Here is a 25,781-nt window from a genome sequence, read left to right as displayed (position 1 = left end):
AATTATCCAACCACGCATGCGCATTTCAGCGGCCATCTTGGACAGATATTTAGAGTGCACTATCAGGAAAAACCAGCAGAGGGCGCTTTTGACCGATGCAAAACAAGCAACAGCGCACTAACCTAGAACATTCTCACCGCTAGTTTATTTTAGACTCCATAGAACAAGGATAGTACAACTTAGCAGGCACAAAAGCTGCAAAAGGTGATGACATAAATTTACGCACAGCTTGTGACCCCTGTGAGGATAAGCGGTTCAGATAATATATGAATGAATGGGTAAAAATAAGATTATGGTCAAAGGGTGTAGCGCAGCGTTATAAAGACACAAACGCCCCCGCCCCCTGGTTTATGCTTGTCATGTGGCCTCCTCCACTATTTGGATTCAGGGCTCGGGCAGGCGGGGTTGAGATGGCGGACAATTGTAAACCTGTGTTTTTTGAGAAACAATCATGCGGCTGATGTAATTTTCAGCGATTCCAGTGATTTCTCTGCGCTTGATTCCAAACACGACATGGAGGTAACGTCCGACGGAGATGCGGCGGAACGCAGGTGAGTGACAGCAGTGAATGTATTGGGCATGCTGAACTAGTTGACGGCTGACATTCAAAACGCACAGTTCATAAAATATTATTCACGATTGACGACGTGACAACGATTTCCATTATTATGCATTTACACTGGCGCCTGTCAGCTGGCTATAATTTTACAGCTAACACCTAGCTCAGCAGCTAGGCTAACTAGCTGTCAGTAATTTTGACAGTTCTCAAGTTGACATACAGAAACGAGATCAATTTGTTTTATTCGCATACGCTTGTGTGTGGTAGGGCCGTGTATGCATTGGAAGCGATCACTTTTACCTTATTTCATTAGAAACGGTTGTGTATATTAAAACAGTTTTGGAATTTAACTAGTCAGGCCTGGTGGGTGAGTGCCAACACAAACACGCAGGTCAGTCAGTCACTACACTTTTCTGGTGCTGTTGCTTTGGTCTGAATTGCTTTTACATTACAATCGAATGTTATTATCAAACTGCAAGCGTTGCAATTTGGGGGAACTGTTCAGCTCTGATTGGTATTCAAAAAAACTGTAAATTTGCAAATTTACCAATGCAGAGCTGCAAACATGCAGGTTTTTACTGTAATTATTATTGTTGATTTTTATTTTATGCCATTGTTGTCTTTCAATGGTAGTGCTTGGGACTGCTACACCACATACATATGCACGCACACAATAAATATACTGTTACTTCTTAACCATAACAGTCTTGGTTCTGGAATTTCCCTCCTTTGTGTGCAACCCGTGCCCACTTATACACTCAAATTATATATAGGAGTGTACAATACATCCTTTTTTGAATAGATGGATCATGTGATCTAATAAAGTGTTTCTCAGATAGAAACCTTGCTGTGTTTCTTTGTATGCACCATCCATAGCCTTTAGAGGTTTTTTCTTTTTACAAGTTAACAGCGTCTTTAAGACATGATTCCATTTATTACTGCAGAGTTCAGTCACACAGCCAAGGAGTTATTGTTTGTGCATATCTGTCCCTACCCTGTAGCATATTTCATGACTGACTGTTAAAGAACACATCACATGACTATATGACTAGTGTTTATTAAAGAATTCTCTATCAGTTGTCTGTCACTACAGATAAGGGTTTACGGCTGTCTAACAAAACTAAAATAAAGCAAAACTATCGCTTTATGCTTTCAGCAACGTGTAGTTTATTTTACAACTTTTTTGGGAATGAATTTTAGGTAAAAACTGTATTTTTGAGGATACTGTTTAAAGGGTTAAAGGGTTTTAGCTGTCATGTTAAAACAGGATGATTTTAGTAGTTGTCAGCACTTTGACTCTGATTTCCCTGGAAATGTCTTGAGTAATGAATTCAGTCACAATGCTACAAATGCCAGCACTTTTTCTAAGTCCTTCCTCATTCCTGCACTTCCTCTCCTCGTGTTGTTACACTCAGGCGGGAGCTCTGGAAGTTGTTGTCCAGCCTGAAGACCACAGTGGAGGGCCTCCTGTCTACAAACAACCCCAATGTTTGGTCCCGCTATGGCGGCCTACAGCGCCTGCACAAGGACATGAACAATATTCTCAGTCATGGACTGAAGAATGAGCAGGTTAGACACACAAACCAGGTCAATGTGACGCCCCCCCCTTTTTTTTTCTTTTTTTAAATTAAATTTATTTATTTATTTAATAAACAACTTGACAAAAGTTTCATTTTAGCTTGAAATGCATCCAAGTGAGACTGGTTTACTGGATAATGTTAGCTATTGACAATACAATTAGTGCTTCGCTTTATGCATCCGCTGTGCGTGGTCATGCAGGTAATTATTTTATGAATGCTAAGAATATTTGTGGTTTGGAAAAAATATATGTCCAAAAGTTCATCTTTTTACGGATGGATTCTCATTTTCAACAAAAAATTCTGTGAAACTAGTCTAATCTTTATCAGAGCTATTTTAATAGTCTGTTTCAGAGTAATCACAGGTAATTTATTGAATACACAGGCTGCAATTTAAGTCATATGTTTAATTGAAATTGTAAGGATACAGTATATTAGGTTTGTTACTTTAAAATTGCTCACCTTTGGATGACATATGTGACAGCACTTTACAGTAAGTGAGGAGCAGGGAATTTTCAAACTGTCATAAATAAGTGTAGAGATAAACTCGTTTTTCCTGGCAACAAGTTTTTTCCTAATAAGATGAAAAACTCTGTGGTGCACATGCCATTCTTTTAGTATCATTGCAGTTAATTTTTTGATTATTGTGCAGTATTTTTCCTTTTTACCATCACTGCAACGTTTCCATGTGTCACAAAAAAGGACAAGGAAAATGTCTTAATCAGCCTAAAGGGTTTTGACATTTCTTGACAATTCACTCCCTGTTTCTCGAGAAATAGCAGTTGCGTAAGAGCAGTAGAGTACTGCCGATTCCAAACTGTAATAATTATATCAATATTTGACATTAAAGCCAGTTCAACCAGTAACATTGTAACAGTGTGTGAGGCTTTAAAGAAGCCTCTCAAGTGCAAACCAAATACGCAGTGATGAAAATGACATGGTCTTTTGTGATGGCAAACTGTCCTGTTTTCAGTGCATATTATTATTTTTTTTTAATTTAGGTTGACCGTTGACAACATTGTCAAATACATTTATGCACAAATTACTTTAAATTTAAGCTTTACGTGTGTGTTGGGGGGGCTCGCAGGTGTATTACAAGCAGAGAGACTACTGGCCGTTTGTCTGGTGTGTACGTCAAATAAGCCCTCAGCTTGCCTCACACGTCGAACAGGTATGCTGTGATACATACGTATACACTCATCAAATTTTTATATGTTCATTTCAGGTACCCTGTACATAATGTTATGATTTTCAATGTAAATTTCAACACTGTACTTAACCTTTAAAAATTGTTATCTTGCTGGCCCTGTCATCTGTCCACAGTTCAGTCAGCTGGAGCCGGTACTGAGCAGCAGGGTGCAGAGTGCTGGTGAAAGCTACAAGGCAGAGCGCTGGTTGCTTTACAGCTTGCAGGTCCACATGCTCTCGGCTCAGCTCAAACCTCTGCTCAGGCATCAGGGACATACAAAAAAATACTACAATGGTGAGATATTCCTTTGTGAAATTGTGTCCAATTTCCTCTCTCACTCTGTAATCAATTGTTTAACTTTTTCTTTTGTATTTATGTATATTTTTTAGAAGATGCCTTCTTGCTCAGTGAGCCACATGTCACCGCCATGTTCCAGTGTCTAGAAGCTGTGGAACAAAATAACCCCAAACTGCTGGCCCAAATAGATACAGTGGGGGTGAGTTTGATTTTGATGGATTAGGAGTGGTGGTGGTTTGTAATGGTTTTATAATGTACCTTTCATTGATCCCAGATCTAACCTGTTCATATTTCCGTCTCGCAGCTGTCCCCGCTCAAGATTCCGCCGTGCCTCGGCCTCTTGAAGAGCCAGAGCCTGTGTGTTTTGCCCGGCATTGGCGAGCCCTGGAGAAGTGCCGAATCGACACCCATAAAAGAGCCTCTAAACCGGAGGCTCACAGCATCCAACTGCTCACTTAGAGATGTGGCTGCCACGAACACCAACGACAACATGATAGGGGTTGGAAACAGCTCGAGTGAGGAAATATTGCTAATTTTGTATGAATGTGAGAGTGAATGGTTACTAGTCTTGGTTCCCTGCATTTGACTAGTGACATGTCCAAGGTAAACTCCGCCTCGTGCTCAAAGCAAGAGGCTGCAGCTCACTTGCGTGCTAATGTGGTGTAGAAAATGCTAATGAATGGAATGTTATGGGATATGTTTTTTGGGTTTGTTTTGTCATCTATGGCTGGCCTTGTGATTTATTTCTGTATCCGGTTTGTTCTGTTGTAGATACTACCTCACAATCCAGCAGCCTAGGTCCTCCCTGGGTGTGTCTGACCAGGCCGGAAGAGAGTGAGCGGGGTGTGACGCCTCCTCAAGGACATGCGTCCATACCCTCCATCTCACTTTCAGAATCTCCCTCGCCCTCCTCCCCACAGCCTGACACGGGAGATTCAGGTGATGGCGAATACGACGACGGTCCAGAGTACCTGGCCATCGGTAACCTGGGCCAACGAAGTCGCCGCGACACCCAAAGCTCTACACACAGCTCCACGCACAGTGAGCCCAGCGAGAACAAGGACCGGTCCCTGCAGCCAAGTTCTCTGGCTCTACCTCCACTCAGGCGCTCGTCTTTCTCAGAGGGCCAGCGAGAGCTCGGCAGAGGGGTTCGAGGACACGCCCGCTCATTTTCTGATACGGGGATCACTCAAAAACTCAGGACAGGTAAATACATCTGAATATTAAACAGGAGTGATTCTTGATTGTTTGATCATACGACCTCGCTTTGTGGAATGTTTTATGATGGCACAATCAGGTAGATAGTATTTAAGTTGCAGTCAGTGTTCTGATTATTAGCTGAATCAATAGTCAAAATACATTATACATTAATTACATCATGGGATGTAAGAGTCCTTTTTTCAAAGTTCTGAACTTCTGCTTTGTTACCAAAATAATACAGCATGGAGAAGTTGTAGCTTAACTTCCCAACAAACCCCCTGCTGGTTGCATCCCAGCAGTGCACTCTGTTTCGTTTCAAGAAAGCATCAATTATGATCCAAATGGTACACTATGGAATATTATGACATGGTATGATTTATATTTGACTCTGCTTAGAAACAACATCAAATTCAGCAAATTTGTTTAAGCGATGACTTGTAGACTAATCTTTTCTCAAACCTAAAACATCTATACAGTATTTTCTTTGCTCCCACTGGTTTCCCCTTCTTGGTAACATACTGTCTTTCTGCTCTACCTCTTTTTTCCTACTGTTTGCAAGAAGAAGGGGCCCACCGGAAAATCACCGTAATAATTGAGGATCCGGTAGCAGGTTGTCAGCGCAGTTGCACTGTTCTCCGTCACTTGAACCCTTCCATCCTTCTTTTTTTTTCCTTCTTATGTGGACGAACATTCCTCATCCCTTGCATATAATTCCATTTGTGTTTTGAGATTGTTCATTTTGAGGACATCATATTCATCTTATTTTCTTTTGTGCATTCCTGCAGTGATTCTTATATGCTCATGAGTCATTGAGTTAGACTTCAGTTATTTCAGCTCTTGATAATCTGCACAACAATGTTTTTAAACAAAGTTCCAATCAAATCTCGGCAGCCATGATTTTGTGTCTGCATGCAAACAAAAAACTTTCATTTGGTAAAAAACCAAAATCACCTGTTTATTTTTCAAACTTCATAAATGTTGAGGATTAAATGATGGTGAAAGTCTGCAGCACTAAATATGGATACTTTATCCCTCAGAAACGAGGAGTGAAGACTGCTGCATTAAGGAGTTCAACCCTTTCTCACCTCCGTGCAGTGACATCAGCACGCCCACTTCCCTTTACATGGAATCTCGTGAGTTTAAATGTCCTGACGCAGCGTATCTTGCTCAGCTTGTATAAAAGAAATAGGATGTTATGACATTTTGAGTGTTTTTAATAGCGCTACTGCCAATGTTGAACTTTTGCTGACAGGCAAACTAATCAAGTCATTGGAATTAGTGTTCCGTCACAATATTGCAGTTCTTGCCTCAGCTATTTTATGCAATTATAAGCCACAGTTTATAGTCTTATGTATGTATATTGAACTCATATAATGGTTGATTGGTATATTGAATGATTTGATGGCATTCTGTTTTTGAGTACTTTTATTTTTCTGGTTGCTTCAGATCCGTCCCAGTACAGCAAGACAGCAGATGGTTTGTTCAGGAAGCCATCAAAAGGCCAGAGCCTCATTAGCTACTTGTCAGAGCAGGACTTTGGCAGCTGTGCTGACCTTGAAAAGGTTAATAGCGCTTGATGCTGAACTCAGAATATTGCGTTTACATACCCCATGACAAAAATGGCTACCTTCTAAAACGAGCTTCTGTTTCCTTTTTCATCATGAAGGAGAACGCTCACTTCAGCATCTCCGAGTCCCTTATTGCAGCCATCGAGCTGATGAAGTACAACCTGCGGCGTCAGCAGGAGGAGGGTGACGAGGAAGGAGACAGCGACTCTGAGATTCAGCAGCTCAAGCAGAAGATCCGCTTGCGAAGGCAGCAGATCCGTCGCAGCCGCCTGCCCCCCTGCACAACGCCCCACCACTGTAAGCTGCAGTTGTATATACAGTGACTAAGTCCATTTTTCTAATAAATAGTGATAAACTGCCAACAAATGAAAAACAATTCATCATATTGCTTTGTAGTGTTTCATTCAACTGATAGCAGCGGTTCAAGGAGGAGCTCCCAGGACTCCCATCAAGGCCTATCCGACTCCGACTCTGCCGAGGAGGTGGAGGAGTGTGAATTACGGGGTACGAAGATGGATGCAGTTGAATTCAATCATTGATGAGGAAGCTATAGGCCCACATTCATAACCCAATCATCACATTGTCGTCATACTGCTAACTAACCATGTCACCGTTAATTATTTACCCTACATGATGAATGTTAAGGTTGGAGAATAACTGGGTTAAAGAGTTTGTTGTGTCTTTGGGGCTTGGTGACAGTGTGTGTTTTGTGTGCGTGTGTGTATTTCATGGAACTCAAGCAACATTGATTTGTTTGTGTTTTTAATGTGGATGTGGTGTGGTGATGGTGGTGCTGAGTGTGTTAGTTTTTGTCCCTCAGATGGCTGTGAGGGTCAGTCCCTGCTGGCGGTGTCTCAGAATGGCCTCTCCTTGTCACTTGCCTCCCTCTTCTCAGGTATCTGCTGGCTGTTGAGGGGCGGGGTTCCTCGGGAACGGAAACGTGCTTCTTGACTCCAAACTGAGAAGATCTGTTTCATAGGCTTACTTCAAAGATGACAATTGACTGATTTAAAAAAAAAAAAAAACACACACAAAAGAATGAGAGAAAATGTTTATTTTCATTTTGGAGTCAAGCTGGCAAGTTTTTGTGCAGGTACTTTGGTGTTTTTGGAGGGTGTGGATGCTTGTGAGGCGACGGGTTAGTTAGATCATCTGTATAGCTGCCATCCATTCGCTTTGTGTGTCCTTGTTTGCTTTGCAAGCCTTTCACAGGCCGATTGGGGGCCTAGTAGCTGTCACGCACATGATCATTCCTTGCTTTTTTATCCATTTCAATTCTGACTGCTTTTTGTTTTAAGTTATCCAGTGAAATGCCTATTTCAGTCACCCTTTTAGTATAATCTCAGGAAAACTAACTAGTACAAGGGCTCCTCGGTTTGCGGGTTCTGTTCATGTGACGCAAACTTTGAACGCAAATCCGAATGTTCCATGGTCTTTCACCAAATTACACTAACACGTTAGTGAAGTTGTGATTGCAGTGAACACGCTATAAATAGAAAATCTAATCGAAAATATTAAGTACGGCTGTAAATGAAATTTCTTTCCACATGACTATGTACTCTTACTTTTAAGCCTGCACTGAGGACCTCTTGTTCTGTATATCTAAATTCTAATAACTGGATGGATGGATCTGTAAATTAAGTCTTAGTTGATATAGCATTACATCATTACTATATTATAATTTATGTTGATGATCTGCTTTGCCAAATGTGTTATATCTGTGGTAAAATATTTACTAAGTGCTTGCAGATATATAATGTATTGTTATATGGTATTAGTATAGTATGTCCTCCTAACATGATTTGTCCTGATCGGTTTCGTTGTCATTTTTAATATTGTCTTGTGTTCCAGAAGCAGACATAAAGCGCAGCGTAAGCACCAGCAACAAGTCTTTTCTGAGCTCAGATTCCATGTAAGTGAAAATACATTCTTGGAGCTCACCAGACATTTAGGTGCACCTGCACAATTTTATAAAATCCATAAACTAACAACTCCAAATTAACAGTGCGAAAAATTGCATTATTGACTGCAAAAGGCATATTTAAAGGTGACACAGGTGATGTAGTATTGCGACATTGCAACAAGTTTTATCAGTATAGGTATGCCTAGCTTCTGTTCTGTAGCACTTTGAGATTCCTATGAAATGTAAAGTGTGTCACAAATAAAGTACATTTATTATTATTATTATTATTAGTGTACGTAAAAGTATTTCTTTCTTTTTGTTCCTGCATCCATCCTCCTCCAGTTCCACCTCATTCCTTCAATCCAACTCAGCCGAGTCGGTTGCCATGGGTTTGCTCCGACAGTTTGAGGGCATGCAGCTTCCGGCCGCTTCCGAGCTTGACTGGCTGGTTCCAGAACACGATGCCCCACAGAAAGTATGTTCCTACTCACATGTGCAACATTGACGACACTTCTACTAGAGTCATAACTCCACTTGTGGGATGTTTCTCAGCTGTTGCCCATCCCAGACTCACTTCCCATCTCTCCTGATGACGGTGAGCATGCAGACATCTATAAGCTGAGGATTCGGGTACGAGGGAACTTGGAGTGGGCGCCGCCCCGACCACAAATTATCTTCAACATTCACCCTCCACCAAAGTACGTCAGCAATACTTTTGTTTTGTTTTGTTTGCCTACAGTTTGTTGATTGAAAACTGCTTTTATGCTAAAACAAATTAAATAAGCTCATTTAATGTTCTGTCAGGAGGAAGATCATTGTGGCGAAACAGAATTACCGCTGTGCTGGTTGTGGGACTCGCATTGACCCAGGTACAGTATGCTACTACAGCTGTTTTAATGCTGATTCTGGTTTTCATCACTGGTACATTTCTATAACAACCTTTTCATTTTTTTGGGCACAGATTATATTAAGAGACTACGTTACTGCGAGTACCTCGGGCGTTACTTCTGCCAGTGCTGCCATGAAAATGCGCAAGTAGTGGTTCCCAGTCGAATTCTGATCAAGTGGGACTTCAGCAAATACCATGTGAGCAACTTTGCCCGTGACTTGCTGAGCAAGATTGCTGGAGACCCACTCTTCAATCCGAATGACATCAACAGCAACCTTTACAAGAAAGTTAAATCTCTGGAGTCTGTTAGGGTGAGCCATCATAATGAACTTTACACGGTTTGCAACAAGTTGAAAACGTTGTGTAAGCATTGGCTGAATACGATTGCTGAGTGTGAAAGATCCTGATTGGGTAATGGAAGCAGTGTGGCTAGTGATTACTAGGTTGGGAACGCAGAATGAATGAAACTTTTCATATTATTTACTCCAAGTTCTACATACAGCATACGACAACTTTATTCTTTAACACATAAATACATTACGCTGTTAATCAATTTTTTAAACTCCGCCTATTGTTCTACTTTTTTAGGTTTTGAGAATGCAGCTGTTTCATATGAAAACTCTCTTCAAGACATGTCGCTTTTCAAAAGAGTAAGCTTGTGTTGTTTTGACATCTACACATCATTTGTGCTACAATGTCACTTCTTGTTATCACATCAACAATCTGTGTATGATTCTCATCCCTCAGGGTTCTTGAGCAGTTTGACAGTCTGCCGTGTCACCTGACGGAGGACCTGCACCTTTTTTCCCTGAACGACCTTCTGTCTGTGCGCAATGGAGAATTGGCCCCCCGAATGAAGGAGTTACTTAAACTCGGCACTGTGCATGTAGCAGGCTGCGTGGTAAGAAAACATTTTAATTATCTGTTTTGTTGTCACTTATTTATAGCCGACGTTAATGGTTTTATGTACTTGGTCCTGTTCAATCTCCATGTCTCTCCAGTCTCCATTAGCAAATCTTGCAGGGATCATAAAGACACCTTTGTGATTAAATTGAATAATGATCGAAATAGAAATGATTTGCTCCTGACACCGGAATATCTTTATTTTGTTCATCAGTGTTGAGTATGAATGCTCGTGCTCACCTGTGTTTTGATCTTCTCCAGTTGTGCCAGGCAAAGGGCTTCGTGTGTGAGTTCTGTGGCAACGAGAAAGACATCATCTTCCCCTTCCAACTGAGCAAGTGCCAACGCTGCGAAGGTGAGCCCTCTCTGCTGGTAGCAAGCCTGGGCGGCCTACGAGTGCCCCCTCGTCTGAGCTCAGCTCCCGCTATCTGGATAGACTGGAAAATCTCCAACCCTCGTAGGCTGGCAAGGGCCCTCTACAAGGATCGAAGGGAGGGCGAGGGAGGGGAGGAGAATTTGGATTTGTCCGAGGGTGCGGACAGCGAGGACCAAGAGGAATCGACAGACCAAATAGAAGAGAGAATGGAAAAAGCAGGATTATTTCATCATTTCTCTCCTGGGAAATTTATCAAAGCTTTTACCCGGCACCACGGACATGAAGATGAGCAGGAGGTGACAGAAGAGAGCGAGTCTGAGAATGAGGGTGGGAAAGAGCATGACAATAGAGGCGAGGAGAGAGATGACGTTTTCAGCAAAGGCGGGTCTAAGAGTGAGGAAGGGGAAGAGGATCATGTTAAAAAAATCAGTTTACTTAAAATTCTCCACTTAGAGCGACTGAAGCAGAGTCTCTCAAAGAGCAACAAAAAGAACAGTGACAGTGAGATGTGTAGCAGCCGGGACAGTTTAGAGGAACTAGGAACAGGTCAAGGGAGGAAGGACAGATGGTTCGGACGGCTAAGCCGGACCTTCTCTAAAAGTGAGGGCATAACAGAAGCCAAAGAAGAAGTAAAACATGAAGAGCCTGAGCGAGTATTATCTGAGCCAGTAGGGGGCAGTATGGAGATGGCAAAGGGGGCAGACGTTAGAGAAGCTGAGGCGAATATGGGAAAAGTGGAGAAAGTGACAGACAAAAAGAGCGGCAATAAGGATGACAGACAAGTGGATTCAGTCCCCATTCAAACCAACTGGCGAGCTCGAAAGACTCGCAGAGCCCGCCGAGTCACGAGAAGCAGACAGACCTGTGAGGGCAGCGAGAGCGATAACAAGATGACGGGGGCCGCTGAAAATGATGTTCATGGATGAGAAAGAACAGAATCATTCATACCTTGGCCATATTTTGAGTGACTGATTTCATTTGGTGACTGTATTTTTTATGAATTTTATTTTCCATTTTTTTAAACCAATGAAACAGTTCAGGGCTCGCTTATTTATTGTGTCTGCTTTTTCTGTGCGGGAAGCATTAGACCAGATATTTTTAAATTACTTTCTGAAAGATAAAGCAAGTTGATTTTTTTTAAATTGGGTATTTTTCAATACGGCAAAGTTGCAATAACACACAGATTTACAAAAATGGTTTGAAATCTTAATTTTAAGGTGAAGGTAACTTGTCATCTTTTAGATGCTTCCTTATTCACTATTAAGTAGTCATTTCAGTTCTTCTGTCATGTGGTAGTTTCCCATTTTCCAACTCTCAGCGCTTTGGTGGTGGAGGATTTTTAGATTTTGGTCACATGGCTAGTGAATGTGCAGGTTGTGGACTGGCAATATTCTTGGTCATTTTTTTTACTTGAGGTGGCGTTGTGCTCATTTAGGCTGCAGTGTCCTCCATTTCCTTGCCTTCAGGCTTTTCCTTTTCCGGGTAGCTGTGTGTTTTAAGGAAGCCAAGACTTAAAAACAAACATTGGAGCACATTTCCAAATATGTTAAAGAGTAGTCAACATCCTGTAGTCGTGGCAAAAGAAAGTCTTCAATATATTGTTGCTATTCTATGCAAAATAAGTATGACCATTTCTACAGTGATTGAATATGATTGAAATATATGTACTTGACAAGTCAATGGCATTTGAAAGTATAATCAAGGTCTTATTTTTTGATAATCACTTAGAAGTCTATTGCAGGCTCTTCAGACACGACTTTTTAACAAAACCAACAAAAGTGCTAATTTACACGATTGTGTGCTCAATCCCTCTGTCAGATAATGACTTTAGCGATGCGTAGTGTGACATGCAGTACTTGTCGAAATGCAGCATTTGCTGAAAACTTAACAAGGCGTGAAAAGTGAGACAGATGTTAAACCTATTAAAATCCCATAAACAGCAAGCACCCTCTGTTATAGCTTACGGTGTCTAAAGATCAGAATGGTGACACCGAAAGAGATGGAAAAATGGCGGCTTGGAAGGGCCCAATATTTACTTCTTCATTTCACTTGGAACATTTCCTAGCATGTTGCACTTTCATTCACTATAACTGCTTGGTAGTGTCACAATCATGAAGATTTATGTTTATTTTAGTTTGAATGTTTAGTTTAAATTGTTTTTTCTATTTTTGCATTCCCATGCTGTTTGAGCTTCATTCCACATGAACATGAAATAAACACTTCTTAGAATCTTGTTTTTTTTTTTTGTCAGTCCCTCATAGTTGGTCGTGAGTGTGGAAGTTGTGTTTCTACTGTGTAGTGGATGTGTCTGAATTAGTAAAAGGCGCGGTCGACAATGCCATGTTCCTGCTTGCTCTTCCCTCCTGCCTCTCTGCTTCTCACCTTTGCACCTTTTTATAGTCTGCCTTGCATTCTGATTGGCTGCCATAATTCCCCTAAGGCAAAACTGGTTGGACTGGTTATTGTTTACTTTGTTTGACGCCGCTGTTATGTTCTTCGTCAACTAACTTGTTTTTGTATCATTTCTCCAACCAGGCTGCCACGCTTGTTACCACAGAGTCTGCTTCAGAGCCACCAAGGACTGCCCTCGTTGTCAGAGGCTGGCCCAGCGCCGCGTGATGATGGCACGCAGGAACATGGAGCAGCAAGAGGATGAGGGCGGCGGAACTTAGTAGGAAAATGCAAAGCTGAGAAGTTGACGAGGAGCACAATGTTCTTATGCCTCCGTTTCACCCGTTCATCATGTGCTTTTGTCCAACTAACTACTGTTTGTCACAAAAAAAACTTTCACTCTAGTAGCACTTAACACTGGAGAACGCGTCCAATGTGAAAAAGGAAATTTTGTGAGAAGTGAGTGTTTGCTGCTCTACCAGGTGAGATGTTCCCTCGCTAGAAAGGCAAGCTATGATACACAATTGTCAGTTTCATTGGCACTTAATTTGTTTTTCTCTGCAGTAAAACACGCACACAGCTGATAACCCAGGGTTGATATTTGTCTATTATGGGTTTTTTTTTTTTTTTTTTAAGATCTTGCCAACAGTTGCTTTTACGAGCTTCTGTCATATTTTGGACAAGTAGTTTTGATTTAAAAACAGTGAATGATTTAAAAGAAAATGATCAAATATAAAAAAAGAACCTTTATGATTGATTTTCAATGTACATTCCTCCCTTTATTATGTTTTAATGGATGATACTTTTTTTAAGTGTTTTAAGCCATAGACACCTGTGCCTCGAGACCAAAAAAATTGGCAGGGCTATCTTGCCTTGTTAACCGTTGAGCTTAGGAGCCTCCAAAGATGGGGAAGAACCTACAATAAAGGTACAACCACAGCAGAGTTTGTTTGTAAGCTCAAAATTTGGGACAGAACTTTGCTGCATTTTAAACTGAGAAACCTGGGCAGAGTTAAAGCTAACTGTCTTGAATTGGTCCAGTGAAATTTCAGGGGGATGTAAACATTCTAGATGCGATCATTCGTTTATTCCACTTTGCATTGTGTATTTTTTTTTCTTCATTAGACTGACTTGAATTAGTGTGCAATTCTACCTGCTGTACTCTATGCATGATTTACACAAGTCTAAACAGCACTTACATTTTTCCTCAAATGCCACTGAATTGGCATTCTTAGAGAAATTCCATTTTATTGCACTGACGTTTTTGTGGGGGAGGGTGGATAGACATGTCACTTGTGGAATTAGTTTCTGATGTTCATCAGAACATCATTCTTCACTCTCCCATCACTGGGGTGAACGAGAGTATTAATGCGCTCCATCCCAAATACGCAATGTCAACTGAATTCAAATCCAATCTTAAATGGCCCTTTATTTTATTTTTATTTTCTAAAAAAAAAAAAAAAAAAAAAAAGGTTATCCCACAGGACATTAACAACAGAAAATATTGGTAAATATTATTTGTCCTTTATTCAAACAGTCATGTTGATCTGTTTGGTCCTATATGTAGGCCCGCTCGAAGAAGCCCAAAATCATCCTTAATGAAATCTGTCCATGAATTTTCAACATCGCCTTTTCTGCTTATAGTGGAGGTTTAAGCACCCAGCACTCCTGTGTGTGATTCCAAGTCTACTAGAGATGAAATTATTTTCTAGTATTGAAATTGTTACAATGATAATTGTGTTATTGTATGATTGTTAAAGAATTTTATTGACAATAAAAGAATGGCCAGACTGTTAATGCGAATTAGTGCTTTTTTGCTGCACTCATCCATATTTGCCTGCCAGCCTTTTGATTTTTAAAGTTCAGTTTCCTAACAAACACAGACCAAAAGCTTAGCACAAGGGTCCTCAACCGCTAAGTTGGACTGATCCAGATGCACCACATGGAGATAATGACCAGGGCGTAGCAAGAGATGAGCAGGAGATAGATTCGGAAGAGCAGGAAGTCTAAGACATATCCTACGTGGCACCATTGGTCTTGCAGCTCGTTCTCCTTCTGCACGGAACTCAGGTGAGCACGGAGCTCGCTCAGGTGGTGACAGATCTGCTGGAGCTCAGCCATTGCAGCAGTGCCTGGTAAGTAGATGTTTGATTATGTACCTCCAATTTGGCAGGGGAAAAAAAAAACATCTCGTGTTTGTTTACCTTCATTGCTGATGGGATTTTCAGACAACGTCCTGCTTTCTGATTGGGTAAGTGGACCTGGCGCTTTTGAATTTTTTTCCTGTGTCACAGAGTGCAGCTGTGGTTCTTCTTGCCAATGGTAACAGATGATTTTGGCGATGTGTTTAAGGACTATCACCCTCACCCAGCGTGGGACTTCTTGATATTTCATGGAGTTGTTATGGAGAACATTCGTAATGACGACGGTCTCCAGTAGACTAATCACCATTAGGGCAAGACACACTGAGAAGTAGATACCTAAATTGAGCAATACAATTGAACACAATTTAAAAGATTGGTGCATGTTTTTTTTTTTCTTTCTTTCTATTTAATGCCTAATGGCAATATATTGCAATAAATAATACTTGGGCCAGTTTTGCTACAGTATTTCAATATTTTTCATGATGGTAATACAATGCTAACCTATGATGGGTGTTCCATTGGCAGTGCTGGGCAGCAGATCATTCATGATAAGCAGGAAGACTGTGTAGCCCAGGATGAGGGTCATCTTGAACGAGGCTCGGTCCACGCTGTGGGGAGGCAGGTAGAATGACAGGATGTCAATGAGCATGAGGAACGAGCTGGGGATGAGCAGGTTGACCACATAGAGGACTGGGCGTCGCTTTATCACCACCTGGACAACATTGAAAAGGAGGTATGAATGTAAAAATGAGCCCAAGCATGTATTCCTTCCAGGATGGAATACCAGTTTCACTCACCCAAAAAGTAATGACATCCCATTCATCAATCCCAAACTGTAGGATGGAAGTCTTCCCCAGTATGTCCACAAGTTCCCACTCTCCACTGGCTTCCAGATAACGCTTTGAGTTCCCAGACATCTCTTTGAAAGTCAGTGCCGGACTTATCCTCACGTCGCGTACTGCAGAACAAACAATTCTAAATGGTTTGCTCGTCGACAACTACATTCTGTGTTTTCTTACTGGTATGCATGTAGGAGCCAAAGGTAAAAGTACAATTCTGCACATCAAAAGGAAAACTGAAGATCTTCAAGTTGCAGGCTGAGACGAGACGCAGCATCCTATCCCAGCGAATGTGACCCGTGTGGTTGACGTAGACGTATGGACAAGATTGGGAGACGTCAGCGTCCACACTGGACATCAGTCGGTTGGTAGAAAGAAAAACATTTAGTTGATGTTTTTATATGATTAAGTTTCAAAACACTTAGCGGCACCTGATCATATGCATTCAGGTCAAGTAAACATTTTAAAATATGACTTGAGAACTGCCCTGAAATATTTGTAATATTTATGAATAGCAACAACAAACAACCTTTATGAATATTGAGTAATCGTTTTTGATGCAGCTCCTGGATCTTACCATATTGTGCATGTGTATTCAAAGGTGTGGTTGCTGACTTTACAAGCAGTGTTATTGAATTATATTTATAATGAATCACACAAAAAATGTTTTATATGATTATGATACACCATTATACTGTCGGAAGTCATGCAATCAAAGACGTACAACTCATAGACGATGATATCGGGAGACCAGAGTCTGTTGACAGGGAGAGAAATCCTGGACACTCCATCACACTTGTCAGGATCCCAAACTAGAAACTCGTGATGCCAGAACTGCAATAAAGTAATTAGCATTGAATGACTTTACGGTCATCTCTTACTTAACAGATTTCCATTCTATTTCTGGGTTTAGATCTTTATTGTAAAACAACAAGTGTTAAGTATTGGCTTAAATAATCAAACAAAATAAATACTATATAATATATATTGAATATTATATAACTTAAGTTCTTTTCATTTTGAGTTATTATATTATTATATCATATTATGAAATGTTTAAATATGAAGAAATAAATAAACTAAACAAAGATTTGGGCGAACGATTTTAAATCTAAAATACAATAATGAATAACTCAATAATAATATTTGGGTGAAGTAAGAAGAATAAATACCAGTCTCAGCCACAGGAATGTTGTAAGAATCTGGGTCTTCTCATTCTTAAACAGCAACAACAATAAGACACAAATCCTGTGATTATGTCGACATCTCCCTCAGTTTTGTTGAAGGCTGATTCAAATTGTAAAATGGGAAATGATTACAATGTAGCAAAAGCCAGTTATGGTCTTCCTGGCTGTGTGAACTCACCACCCCGAGTACCGCATACAGTGTGAAAGAGATATTGGTCACGGTGGGATTGCTGAGATTTACCGCTGGTCGGAAAGCTTGTAGTTCAAAAACAGCTTGCATAGACTCATGGGATGGACCACTCTCGCCTTCTTTACATGACAGTTTGCTGTGACACTGTAACGCTAAAACTACAATGCATGAGTGGAAAACAAGTTGAGAGGACAAGCCTATTATTTATAAGTTTCATTTTGCCTCAAGGAGAGATGGACTCCGGCTCACTGCAACTCTCAACAGGTTAAAGTGGTATAAAAGAATAGATGATACAAAATTTGACAAGGCAAGCTAAAATGATATTCAGACCAGCTAAGAAGGCAAAAGTACTCCACTGTATATTAGTTCACACCAAATATTGCTATCATTCACGCAAAAGACAAATGATCTCTTTAGAGTACATAATACAAATGCTTCAGGCAAAATAAGCAAAAAGTGAAAGAAAATTGTTATTACCTGTAATTAACAGAAGAGTTGGAATGACGTTGATTTTCCAATGCAACCAACACATGATTGATGTATCTGCTTGCTCAAATATATTATAATTGAAATAAAGCTGCAAGCATGAAGCGGAGTTGACTGCCGGCGCGACACTGATTGCCAGCAAATAGCCGCACACACTTTTATAATTACAAAGTCCCTGGAGATTACTGCAACTCTTCGGCAAGAATTTAATGTCCAAATGACCATTTTTTAATTTACTATAATGCTTTCTGGAAGGCACATTCTAACCTGAAAATATAGTTTTCCTTTTGGTTGCAAAAGTTAAGTCTAAGAGTTTCGTTATCATATAATTGTGCTCACATAAATAATAAGCTTACTAACACCAAAGACCTTGAAAGTCAAATACCGGTAGTGTTACTAAAATGCAATCTCCTAAAAGTTTAGGTATCTACAAAAATATTACATCTTTAGCTTTTATAGAGCGGTAGTTATGGTGCTAGGGATTCACTTCCAACAACCGATTGTACTCGTTTGTTTAACACCTTCAGTAACCATTCAAGCATTTTATTTTTTTAACACCTTCACCTGAGGGACTTGCAAGACGCTAAACGCGGCACTTATGCATGTTAGTTAGTTGTTACACTGTGGTCTCATGCTTTAGTTGTGGTTGAGATAGAAAAGACACTCATAATCTCGCTGTATTAAACTTTTTAATGTACCCCGTACATTTCAGCAAACCTTCTTAATTTTGTGTTGATGAACAAACAGTTGAAAAAAAATAGATGATACAAAAAAAAACATTTGGAGGATGATGTTCCATCCGTCTGTTCTCATTAATAATCTGTAAAAGATTCTGCTAGAAAGTAAAATAAATGTCAAGCAAAGGCAACTAAAACATGTGAACTTGAATCCATAATTAAGGTACAACATGACAGTTTCCAAGTGCTAAATCGAGGCGTTGTATGAGTTGACCGACATGACGATGATGAGGATGAAGCTAGCAGATAAGAAAAGGATATAGATAGCGAACAGCAGGCGGTCTATGATGAAAGCCACTTGGATCCACTCCTCTGTGCTCTGGCTAACGTTCAGCTCCTGTTCCACTTTCAGCCGGATGACTCTGAGATCTCTTCCCAGGCTCCGAAGCTCCTCCACCACCTTGTCCCTGTCCAGTGGCCCTTCTGGTCCGTGGGCTCCTCCGTCACCTCCTCTCTGAGTGTCCATTTCTGTTGTGGGGGAGGCAGGTAAGAATCCATCTTTGTCATTTTACTTCTCTTGTATCTTTAGATTGTGCCATACCTAGTGCGAGAGGATTTTGGATGATCTGTTGCACTTGTTTGGGCTTTGGAGGAATCAGAACCAGGCGGCCCATCATGTGGATGACTAGCAGTCGGATCCAGCGAGGAACCTCTGGGTAGTGAGCGGAACTGTGCAACAGGTTGGTGATGAGAATGGTCTCCAGGAGACTCACTACCATCAGACCCAGGCAAAGGGACAGGAACACATCTGGCATGACAACAGAGCAAGTGTATAATGTGTGTTGGGCAATTCTTGGACAATTTCATTTTTTATTTGACGCCAGCCATATCGGTGCTTTTAAGAAAACCTACTTATGAGCGGCAGGGTGTTTCCGGTGATGGGCAGCAAGTCGTTCATGAGAAGCAGGAAGACAGTGTAGCCCAAGATGAGCGTCATCTTGAACAAGGAGCGGTCCACCTTCTGAGGAGGCAGCAGGAAACTGAAGAGGTCCACCGTGATGAGAAAGCAAGAAGGGATCAGGAGGTTGACCACATACAACAGGGATCTGCGCCGCACTGAAATCTGTTGGTGAGATATTGATGATGACATTTTGTCACTTATATTTATGAAAGGAATCCCACGATGTCCGACCACAGACTTTTCATTTACCATCAAGTCCAAAAGACACTTAAAATTTTTCTTTTTTAAATATGTAAAAAATAAATAAATTAAAGGTAGTATGTTGAGTTACAAAGAAACGAAGCTCTTCATAAGTGCCGTTACTCGAAGTTGGCTTCTTCTGATGTAATGCTTTGATTCCAATGAGCTCCCATTCTCCCATAGTTGCCATCATTTGTTCGGAATATTCCATTAATGTCTCCACCGACGCTATGCTACCAATCTTCACTGCAGGTACTGAAAGAAAAATCATTTTAGTTACTTTAATCTGACATCCAGACAAATTCAGAATCTGAATTTTATTTTTCATTGCACAGAGAAATTTAAAGCCAAACCTTAAAAATACACATCATGTATTTATGTAAAAATATATAGAGTTTGGAAAACTTAATTGACACTTACAAACGTGGATGTAGGAGTTAAAGGTCAAAGTGCAGTTCTGAATGTCAAATGGAAAGGTGTAGATGTCAAGCCTGCAGGAGCTCACCACTCTGACAGGCCGAATATCGACTACAATGCCGGTGGCGTACACGTACGTGTACGGTGTAAATTGGGCCACATTCTTCTCCATACTGCAGGAAAAACAACATTTTCAAATTCGTGAATTGAATTGCAACATCCTGATGTCTACTTTGGTTGAACTTGAACTTTTTTAGGGTACTAACAATTGTTCCTCCATTATATCGCTACAGCGACTTACAACTCATTAATAACCACATCGGGGAGCCACAGCAGTTTTCTGGGAACTGTAATCCAATCGGCGCCGCACTGGTTTGGGTCCCATTTTATGAACTCATTATTCCAACTCTGCAACACAAACGCACTGATTGTCACAATGTAATATAGCATCCAAGATGAAATTCAGTGCCAAGATTCAAAGCACATATTTTACAACAGAAAAAAAATCACAGTTTACAACCATATAATTATTCACAAAATAGGCATCTGCCATCTAGTGGTAGAGCTTTTCATTGTTCTTCCTGTCAAGCCTGGCGTAGATAAAGATTCAAAGTTTATCGTAAATTTGAAATTTTCCCCATGGCATACTTGATTATCTTTCTCAGTAAACTTTATGGGCCACGGCTCAGTACACTCTGAACCTTTGCATTGACCTGGAAGCTCATTCAGTCTTGTCCAGTTTCTATTGAGCTTCTCTCTGGTCACGGGTGAGGTACCCCCAATATACAATTGCAGAGCACTTTCAAACCTCAGAACTGTGAGGCAGTTATGCAATCTAACAATCCAATTTGCTGCCTGTCAGCAGCTCATTCGCTTCAAAAGAAATTGACTCACCAATATTTGCATGATAAATGTTGTCAGGATCTGAGCCTTTTCATCCTGAAAGAAGTCAATATGTTTTGTTTGAGTGGAGGATAATCTAAAGTGATAGAGGTTGTGAGCTTTTTTGCAATGAACGTCAGTGTCCCTTACCACCCCAAGAATGCCAAGCAGGATGAAGCCAATCGTGACAGTTGTGGTGGTTGAAGTGTTTGTGACAGGTCGTATGGAGCGGAGGTCAAAGACGGGCTTGAGAGCCTCCAGTAAGGCGGGGCCATCCGGGCGAGAGCAGTTCGGCATGATGCCATTGCACGATGCTTAACAATGGGAATTACATCGGCAATTAGGTGTGCTGCTTCACTACTACAAATTACAGATGAAATAATTTTGTGTAATTATTTTTTTTGTCTTTTTTCCCCTTAATTATTAAGCCTATTAAGGCTTAATAGCAGTAGAACCACTAAATGTAATGCCAAGTACTCAAATGGTAAGGCAGGTACGTAAATCTAATTTGTAAGACCTACAAAAAAAATTATTAAAAAAAAAGTAATGACCTACAAAAAAAATATTAAATAATAAAAATCATGCAAAACTAATTATTCTACCAATTAAAACATTAAACATAATGAACAAATTGCCCCCTTTTTAATGCCACTTTCAGTCTGCTGATATGACAGGCCTGTAGCAAAACGTCAGCAACAACCTGGAGGTTTGAAAAATAAATGTGATTCACATGTTCTTACCGTGTGTGAAGAGAGAGATGAAGATGAAGAGAACCATAGAAGACTTGACTTTCTGTGGGCAGCACTAAAAACATTAACAGTCGGTCAAAAGTGGTTGTTAGGTTGGTGCTGGTTTGGGATTGTCTGAATTACTCCCACACCTGCCAACCCCAATTGTTTTTGTTTATTTTAAATATCAGTTTTGGATTTAGAGAGAATACATGGGGCAGTTAAAAAGTGTTTAAATAGTTCTGTTACAGGGCAAAACTATTATGACTAAATGGACATGAACCCTTTAAATTGCACATAGTCTTCTTTTTAATAAAAAATTCTGTTTAATGATTGTTTTGCTAAAAACCTGGCAACAACGTAAAACAAAGCATAATACAGAATAATAGACAAACAATTGATATAGTTTTATATTGCATTAGATCATTATGGCGCATAGCGACGAAAAATGCTGGTAAAGATATTTGGAAATACGCAGTCAGTTGATAATCTTCTTTTACACACATTTGGTCTTTACCGTTACTTCTACAGTATTCACTTCATGATATTTCCTTGGCTTAGTTTTTACTCATCTTTTTGTTTAAAAGACAATGCTTTAGAGAACATCAACAATTGTAAGACAGTAACTACAGTAGATTGAAATGAATCAGCCAAAACTATCAGGAATTTGAGTGTATCATTTTATTTTTAGTATGTACTTTAACATATCATCTAGTCAGCGCTAATTGTATAGGAGGGATAATCAGAGAATTGTTATGATTAACAATTACTCTTCAAAGTAGTACAACTGAGAAATTAAGCATGTCATAGTGATCTATCAATCAATTACACTAAAACAAAAAAAGTTGTCATCTAATGACTAGCCCAGATGATCATGATGGTGATGATGCTGACAGATATGAAGAGGAGGTAGATGCCAAACAGCAGGCGGTCAATGATAAAACCCACCTGGATCCACTCCTTTGAGCTCTGGCTGCTCCCCAGCTGCTCCTCCACCTGCAGGCGGAGGACCTTCAGGTCTCCACCAAGGCTCCTGAGCTCCTGCAGGGCCCTGTCCTGCACTGCTTGTCCTTTCTCCCCGTGAGAGGGGTCACCACATCCGTGTTGTGTGGACACACGGTTTCCTCTTGTGTCTGTTTGTTAAGAGAGATTCAATATATGCATCAGAAAAGTTCCAGGATCGGTGTCATAAAAGAAATTGATATCAGGGCCAGGTCATCCATTCATGTTGAAGAGGAAAACGTGTTGTCTGTATACCTGAATCTTTGACTTCTTCCCAAGGTAGACCAACAAGACGACCCAGTAAGTGTAGAACAAGCACGCGGATCCAGCGAGGTACGGGAGTGACATTTTTGGAGCTGAGCAGCAGGTTGGTGATGAGAATTGTCTCCAGGAGACTGGCCACCATGAGAGCCAGACACAGCGAAAAGAACACATCTGGAAGACAGGAGGTAAATCACACACACATTCACTTCTAGATTGGGTGCTCAAGAATCAAAGACAAAATTGTAACTCCACTAAAGAAACTTATACAAATTGTTTCTTGTGGTTAACTATGCTTGCTTGCCATTTGAATTTTGACAATATGAAAATCCGTACGTGTTTGCCCACACTGTTTATGGATCATGCAAATGATCAATGCTGCCAATGTAGCGCTTCGCCACACTTACTGCACCTCAGGAATTTGTTTATAAAATCATTGCGTGCGTGTGCTATTTCTGATGCAGTCTCACAGACTATTTGGAAATTGTGGCGGCGAGATCTCTGAACGTGAACGTGCATTAATTTGGCCAGTTTGAAATTACAACCCACGACAGACGTTTATCTAGCCAACCCACTTTTCCTCATTAGGGTCACGGGTGAACTGGATGGTATTGAGTGAGAGGTGCGTTACATCATGGAATGCTTGCAATAATAAAAATTGTAATTCTAAAGACCTTTGACCGGACCTTGTTTTAATAATGAAAAGCACCATGTTGTGTAAAAACATAATGATCAATACAGAATGACAAATCCCATATTGTACACCAGATATGACAGACACAATGAACCACTATATAGGTCTTCACTGTATACATAAAGAATCATGAGTATGGCACTTACTGATGAGGGGGATGGTGTTTCCCGTGATAGGCAACAGATCATTCATGATGAGCAGGAAGACTGTGTAGCCCAAGATAAGCGTCATCTTGAAGGAAGAGCGGTCTACATTTTGCGGCGGTAGTAGGAAGCTAAAAAGGTCCACGGTGAGAAGGAAACCGCTTGGGATCAGCAGGGTCACCACGTACTGCGTGGACCTGCGTCGCAGTTGGATCTAACAAAAGAAATGCTTTCTGAGGACTGGAATGTTGTAAGTATTGTTCTATTCAGATTTGGTCGGACATACGTAAAATCGAAGCTCATCCAAGTAGGGTCCCTCGCTATCGTTTTGATGATCGTGCTCTACGGCAGTGATGTTCAGCAGCTCCCATTCTCCTAAAGTGGTCATCACTTCCTTGGATATTGCTGTGATGATATCGTCAGGCATCGATAGGGACAACTTCATGATACTTGCTGAACCAAAGAAAACACATTTTGTTGTGAACATATTGCATTACATGATTACATTACTTTTTTTTAAATGCATGTGTCAAACAATCAACTGTAATCATAAATAGGGTGTCAGCGATAAGAGGTCAAAGTCAAAGTCTGCTTTATTGTAAATTTCTTCACATGTCAAGACACACAAAGAGGTGAATCTTGTTTGGAGTTTTATCCCAAGCGAAATCCGTTACCTAAGTTTACGAAGGACCCGTAGGTAAGAGTGCAGTTCTGTATGTCAAAGGGGAAAGTGTAGATGTCGAGGTTACACGAACTGACAACTCTGGCTGGTTTTGCGTCGAGCATTTTTCCATCGCTGTACAGATGCACATAAGGAACAATTGGAGCTTTGTCTTGATCCATACTGCAACACACAGATACACATTTGATGTATAAAATTATGTTTGAGAAACAATTAGATTTGGAAATTCAAAATAACTTATTTCAAAACAACTGATGTACAGAACTGGCTGTGAATCTAAGAACAACACAAGATTAGGTTTAGAAACTCACAATTCACGGATGACAAGATCTGGAACCCAAAATTTTTCTCTGGGAAGAGTAATCTTGTCGGTGCCACACTGGTCTGGATCCCATGTGACAAACTCATTGTGCCAATACTGACGCAACGTGGACATGAATGCAAAAGGAACAATCAAGTCATTGCATTTCCATCATAAAACAACAAATGATGCATTACTTACAAATTTTTGCCAAAGGAAGGTCGTCAGGAGTTGAGCCTTCTCATTCTGAAGAACAAAATTCATATTTTCAAAACAGTCACTCTTATATACAATAATGACATTAAAGTAGAAATAGTTGGATAGTTGGATTTCGACCGAGTTGAACTTACCACTCCTAATATTGCATAGAGAACGAAATGTAACCTGACGTTGGTAGGGGTTGTCATGTTTGTGACTGGCCGAATGGCGCCCATCTTAAAAATGGGCTTCAGGGCCTCCAGCAATGCCAGTTGGTTTGGTTCCGAGCAGTTGACCTTGATGGCGATGCATTGAGCTGATGGTCACAAACAAACGGGTCTTTTTTCTGGTTTTCGGGGAAATTCAATTCGCATTCGGCACACCACGCAGACAATCACTTATGTTCACTAGCGTTCCACTGCGACTGTAGATCTTCCTTATCTGTGCTGTTCTTTTCAGTGCTTGCAAATAAACATACCTGGAATAAAAATCAGCAGCATAATCAGCATGGCCATCGCTGTCTTTCCCATGTGTACCTGTTGAGAATTGCTAGTACAGTATTCCATTATCATGTTATTAATATATACGTAGCTGTCAATTCTAGCAGGATAAAAATAACGTACCTATCAGTCCCTTGATGACTTGAGTGCTCCTTATCGGCCTGCTTATGCATACAGCGCTGTATATATATATATATAGTGGCACGAGCAACAGAAGCTAGAAGACATGCAAATAATGGTGGTTAAAGCAAAAATTCTGCGTGACAAGGCAGCCGCTTTCTTTATACATAAATGAAAAACCAAAACAAACCACAGCACGAGCTCATATCCATATGTGTGTAACATCAGCGTCACACCTGCTGGTCACAAACAAATAAGTGTTGATGTCCGGTGAACG

General features: G+C 40.5%; 3 protein-coding genes across 4 annotated transcripts; 1 reads left to right on the top strand and 2 right to left on the bottom strand.

Annotated features, from left to right (window-relative positions):
- Positions 1-114: 114 nt before the first annotated feature.
- rubcn (rubicon autophagy regulator) lies at positions 115-14,649 on the top strand. 2 transcript variants are annotated; one of them, XM_088394473.1, is made up of 21 exons: positions 125-551; positions 1,975-2,128; positions 3,224-3,307; positions 3,460-3,619; positions 3,715-3,821; positions 3,927-4,137; positions 4,394-4,828; positions 5,860-5,955; positions 6,269-6,384; positions 6,489-6,687; positions 6,787-6,894; positions 7,211-7,285; positions 8,242-8,302; positions 8,636-8,768; positions 8,846-8,991; positions 9,098-9,162; positions 9,255-9,493; positions 9,771-9,832; positions 9,930-10,083; positions 10,347-10,440; positions 12,997-14,649. In XM_088394473.1, the coding sequence occupies exons 1-21, from the start codon at positions 514-516 to the stop codon at positions 13,131-13,133; spliced, it is 2,874 nt and encodes a 957-aa protein (XP_088250599.1). In that variant the 5' UTR covers positions 125-513; the 3' UTR covers positions 13,134-14,649. The 2 variants fall into 2 exon arrangements, with proteins under 2 accessions (XP_088250598.1, XP_088250599.1); XM_088394472.1 differs by lacking the exon at positions 12,997-14,649 and having other exon boundaries at positions 115-551; positions 10,347-12,690.
- An 843-nt stretch (positions 14,650-15,492) lies between these two features.
- LOC148388331 (5-hydroxytryptamine receptor 3C-like) lies at positions 15,493-16,193 on the bottom strand. Its single transcript, XM_088394828.1, has 3 exons — positions 16,016-16,193; positions 15,794-15,954; positions 15,493-15,708 (listed from the first exon to the last, which is right to left on the bottom strand). The coding sequence occupies exons 1-3, from the start codon at positions 16,191-16,193 to the stop codon at positions 15,493-15,495; spliced, it is 555 nt and encodes a 184-aa protein (XP_088250954.1).
- Positions 16,194-18,622: 2,429 nt separating this feature from the next.
- LOC148388330 (uncharacterized) lies at positions 18,623-25,657 on the bottom strand. The gene is made up of 19 exons (XM_088394827.1): positions 25,508-25,657; positions 25,363-25,433; positions 25,037-25,200; positions 24,888-24,932; positions 24,697-24,803; positions 24,378-24,547; positions 23,990-24,156; positions 23,707-23,917; positions 22,861-23,040; positions 22,552-22,736; positions 21,616-21,679; positions 21,026-21,189; positions 20,888-20,932; positions 20,295-20,401; positions 19,997-20,166; positions 19,668-19,831; positions 19,288-19,498; positions 18,977-19,183; positions 18,623-18,903 (listed from the first exon to the last, which is right to left on the bottom strand). Exons 1-19 carry the CDS (start codon positions 25,555-25,557, stop codon positions 18,623-18,625), a joined length of 2,763 nt encoding a protein of 920 aa, XP_088250953.1. The 5' UTR covers positions 25,558-25,657.
- Positions 25,658-25,781: the final 124 nt, after the last annotated feature.

The sequence above is a fragment of the Syngnathus floridae genome, chromosome 13 (assembly GCF_059516105.1).
Source record: "Syngnathus floridae isolate MCC-2025c chromosome 13, RoL_Sflo_1.0, whole genome shotgun sequence".
NCBI classification, from domain to species: domain Eukaryota; kingdom Metazoa; phylum Chordata; class Actinopteri; order Syngnathiformes; family Syngnathidae; genus Syngnathus; species Syngnathus floridae.
The sequence above is the reverse complement of the archived record's forward strand: the minus strand, read 5'-3'. Positions and strand labels throughout refer to the sequence as shown.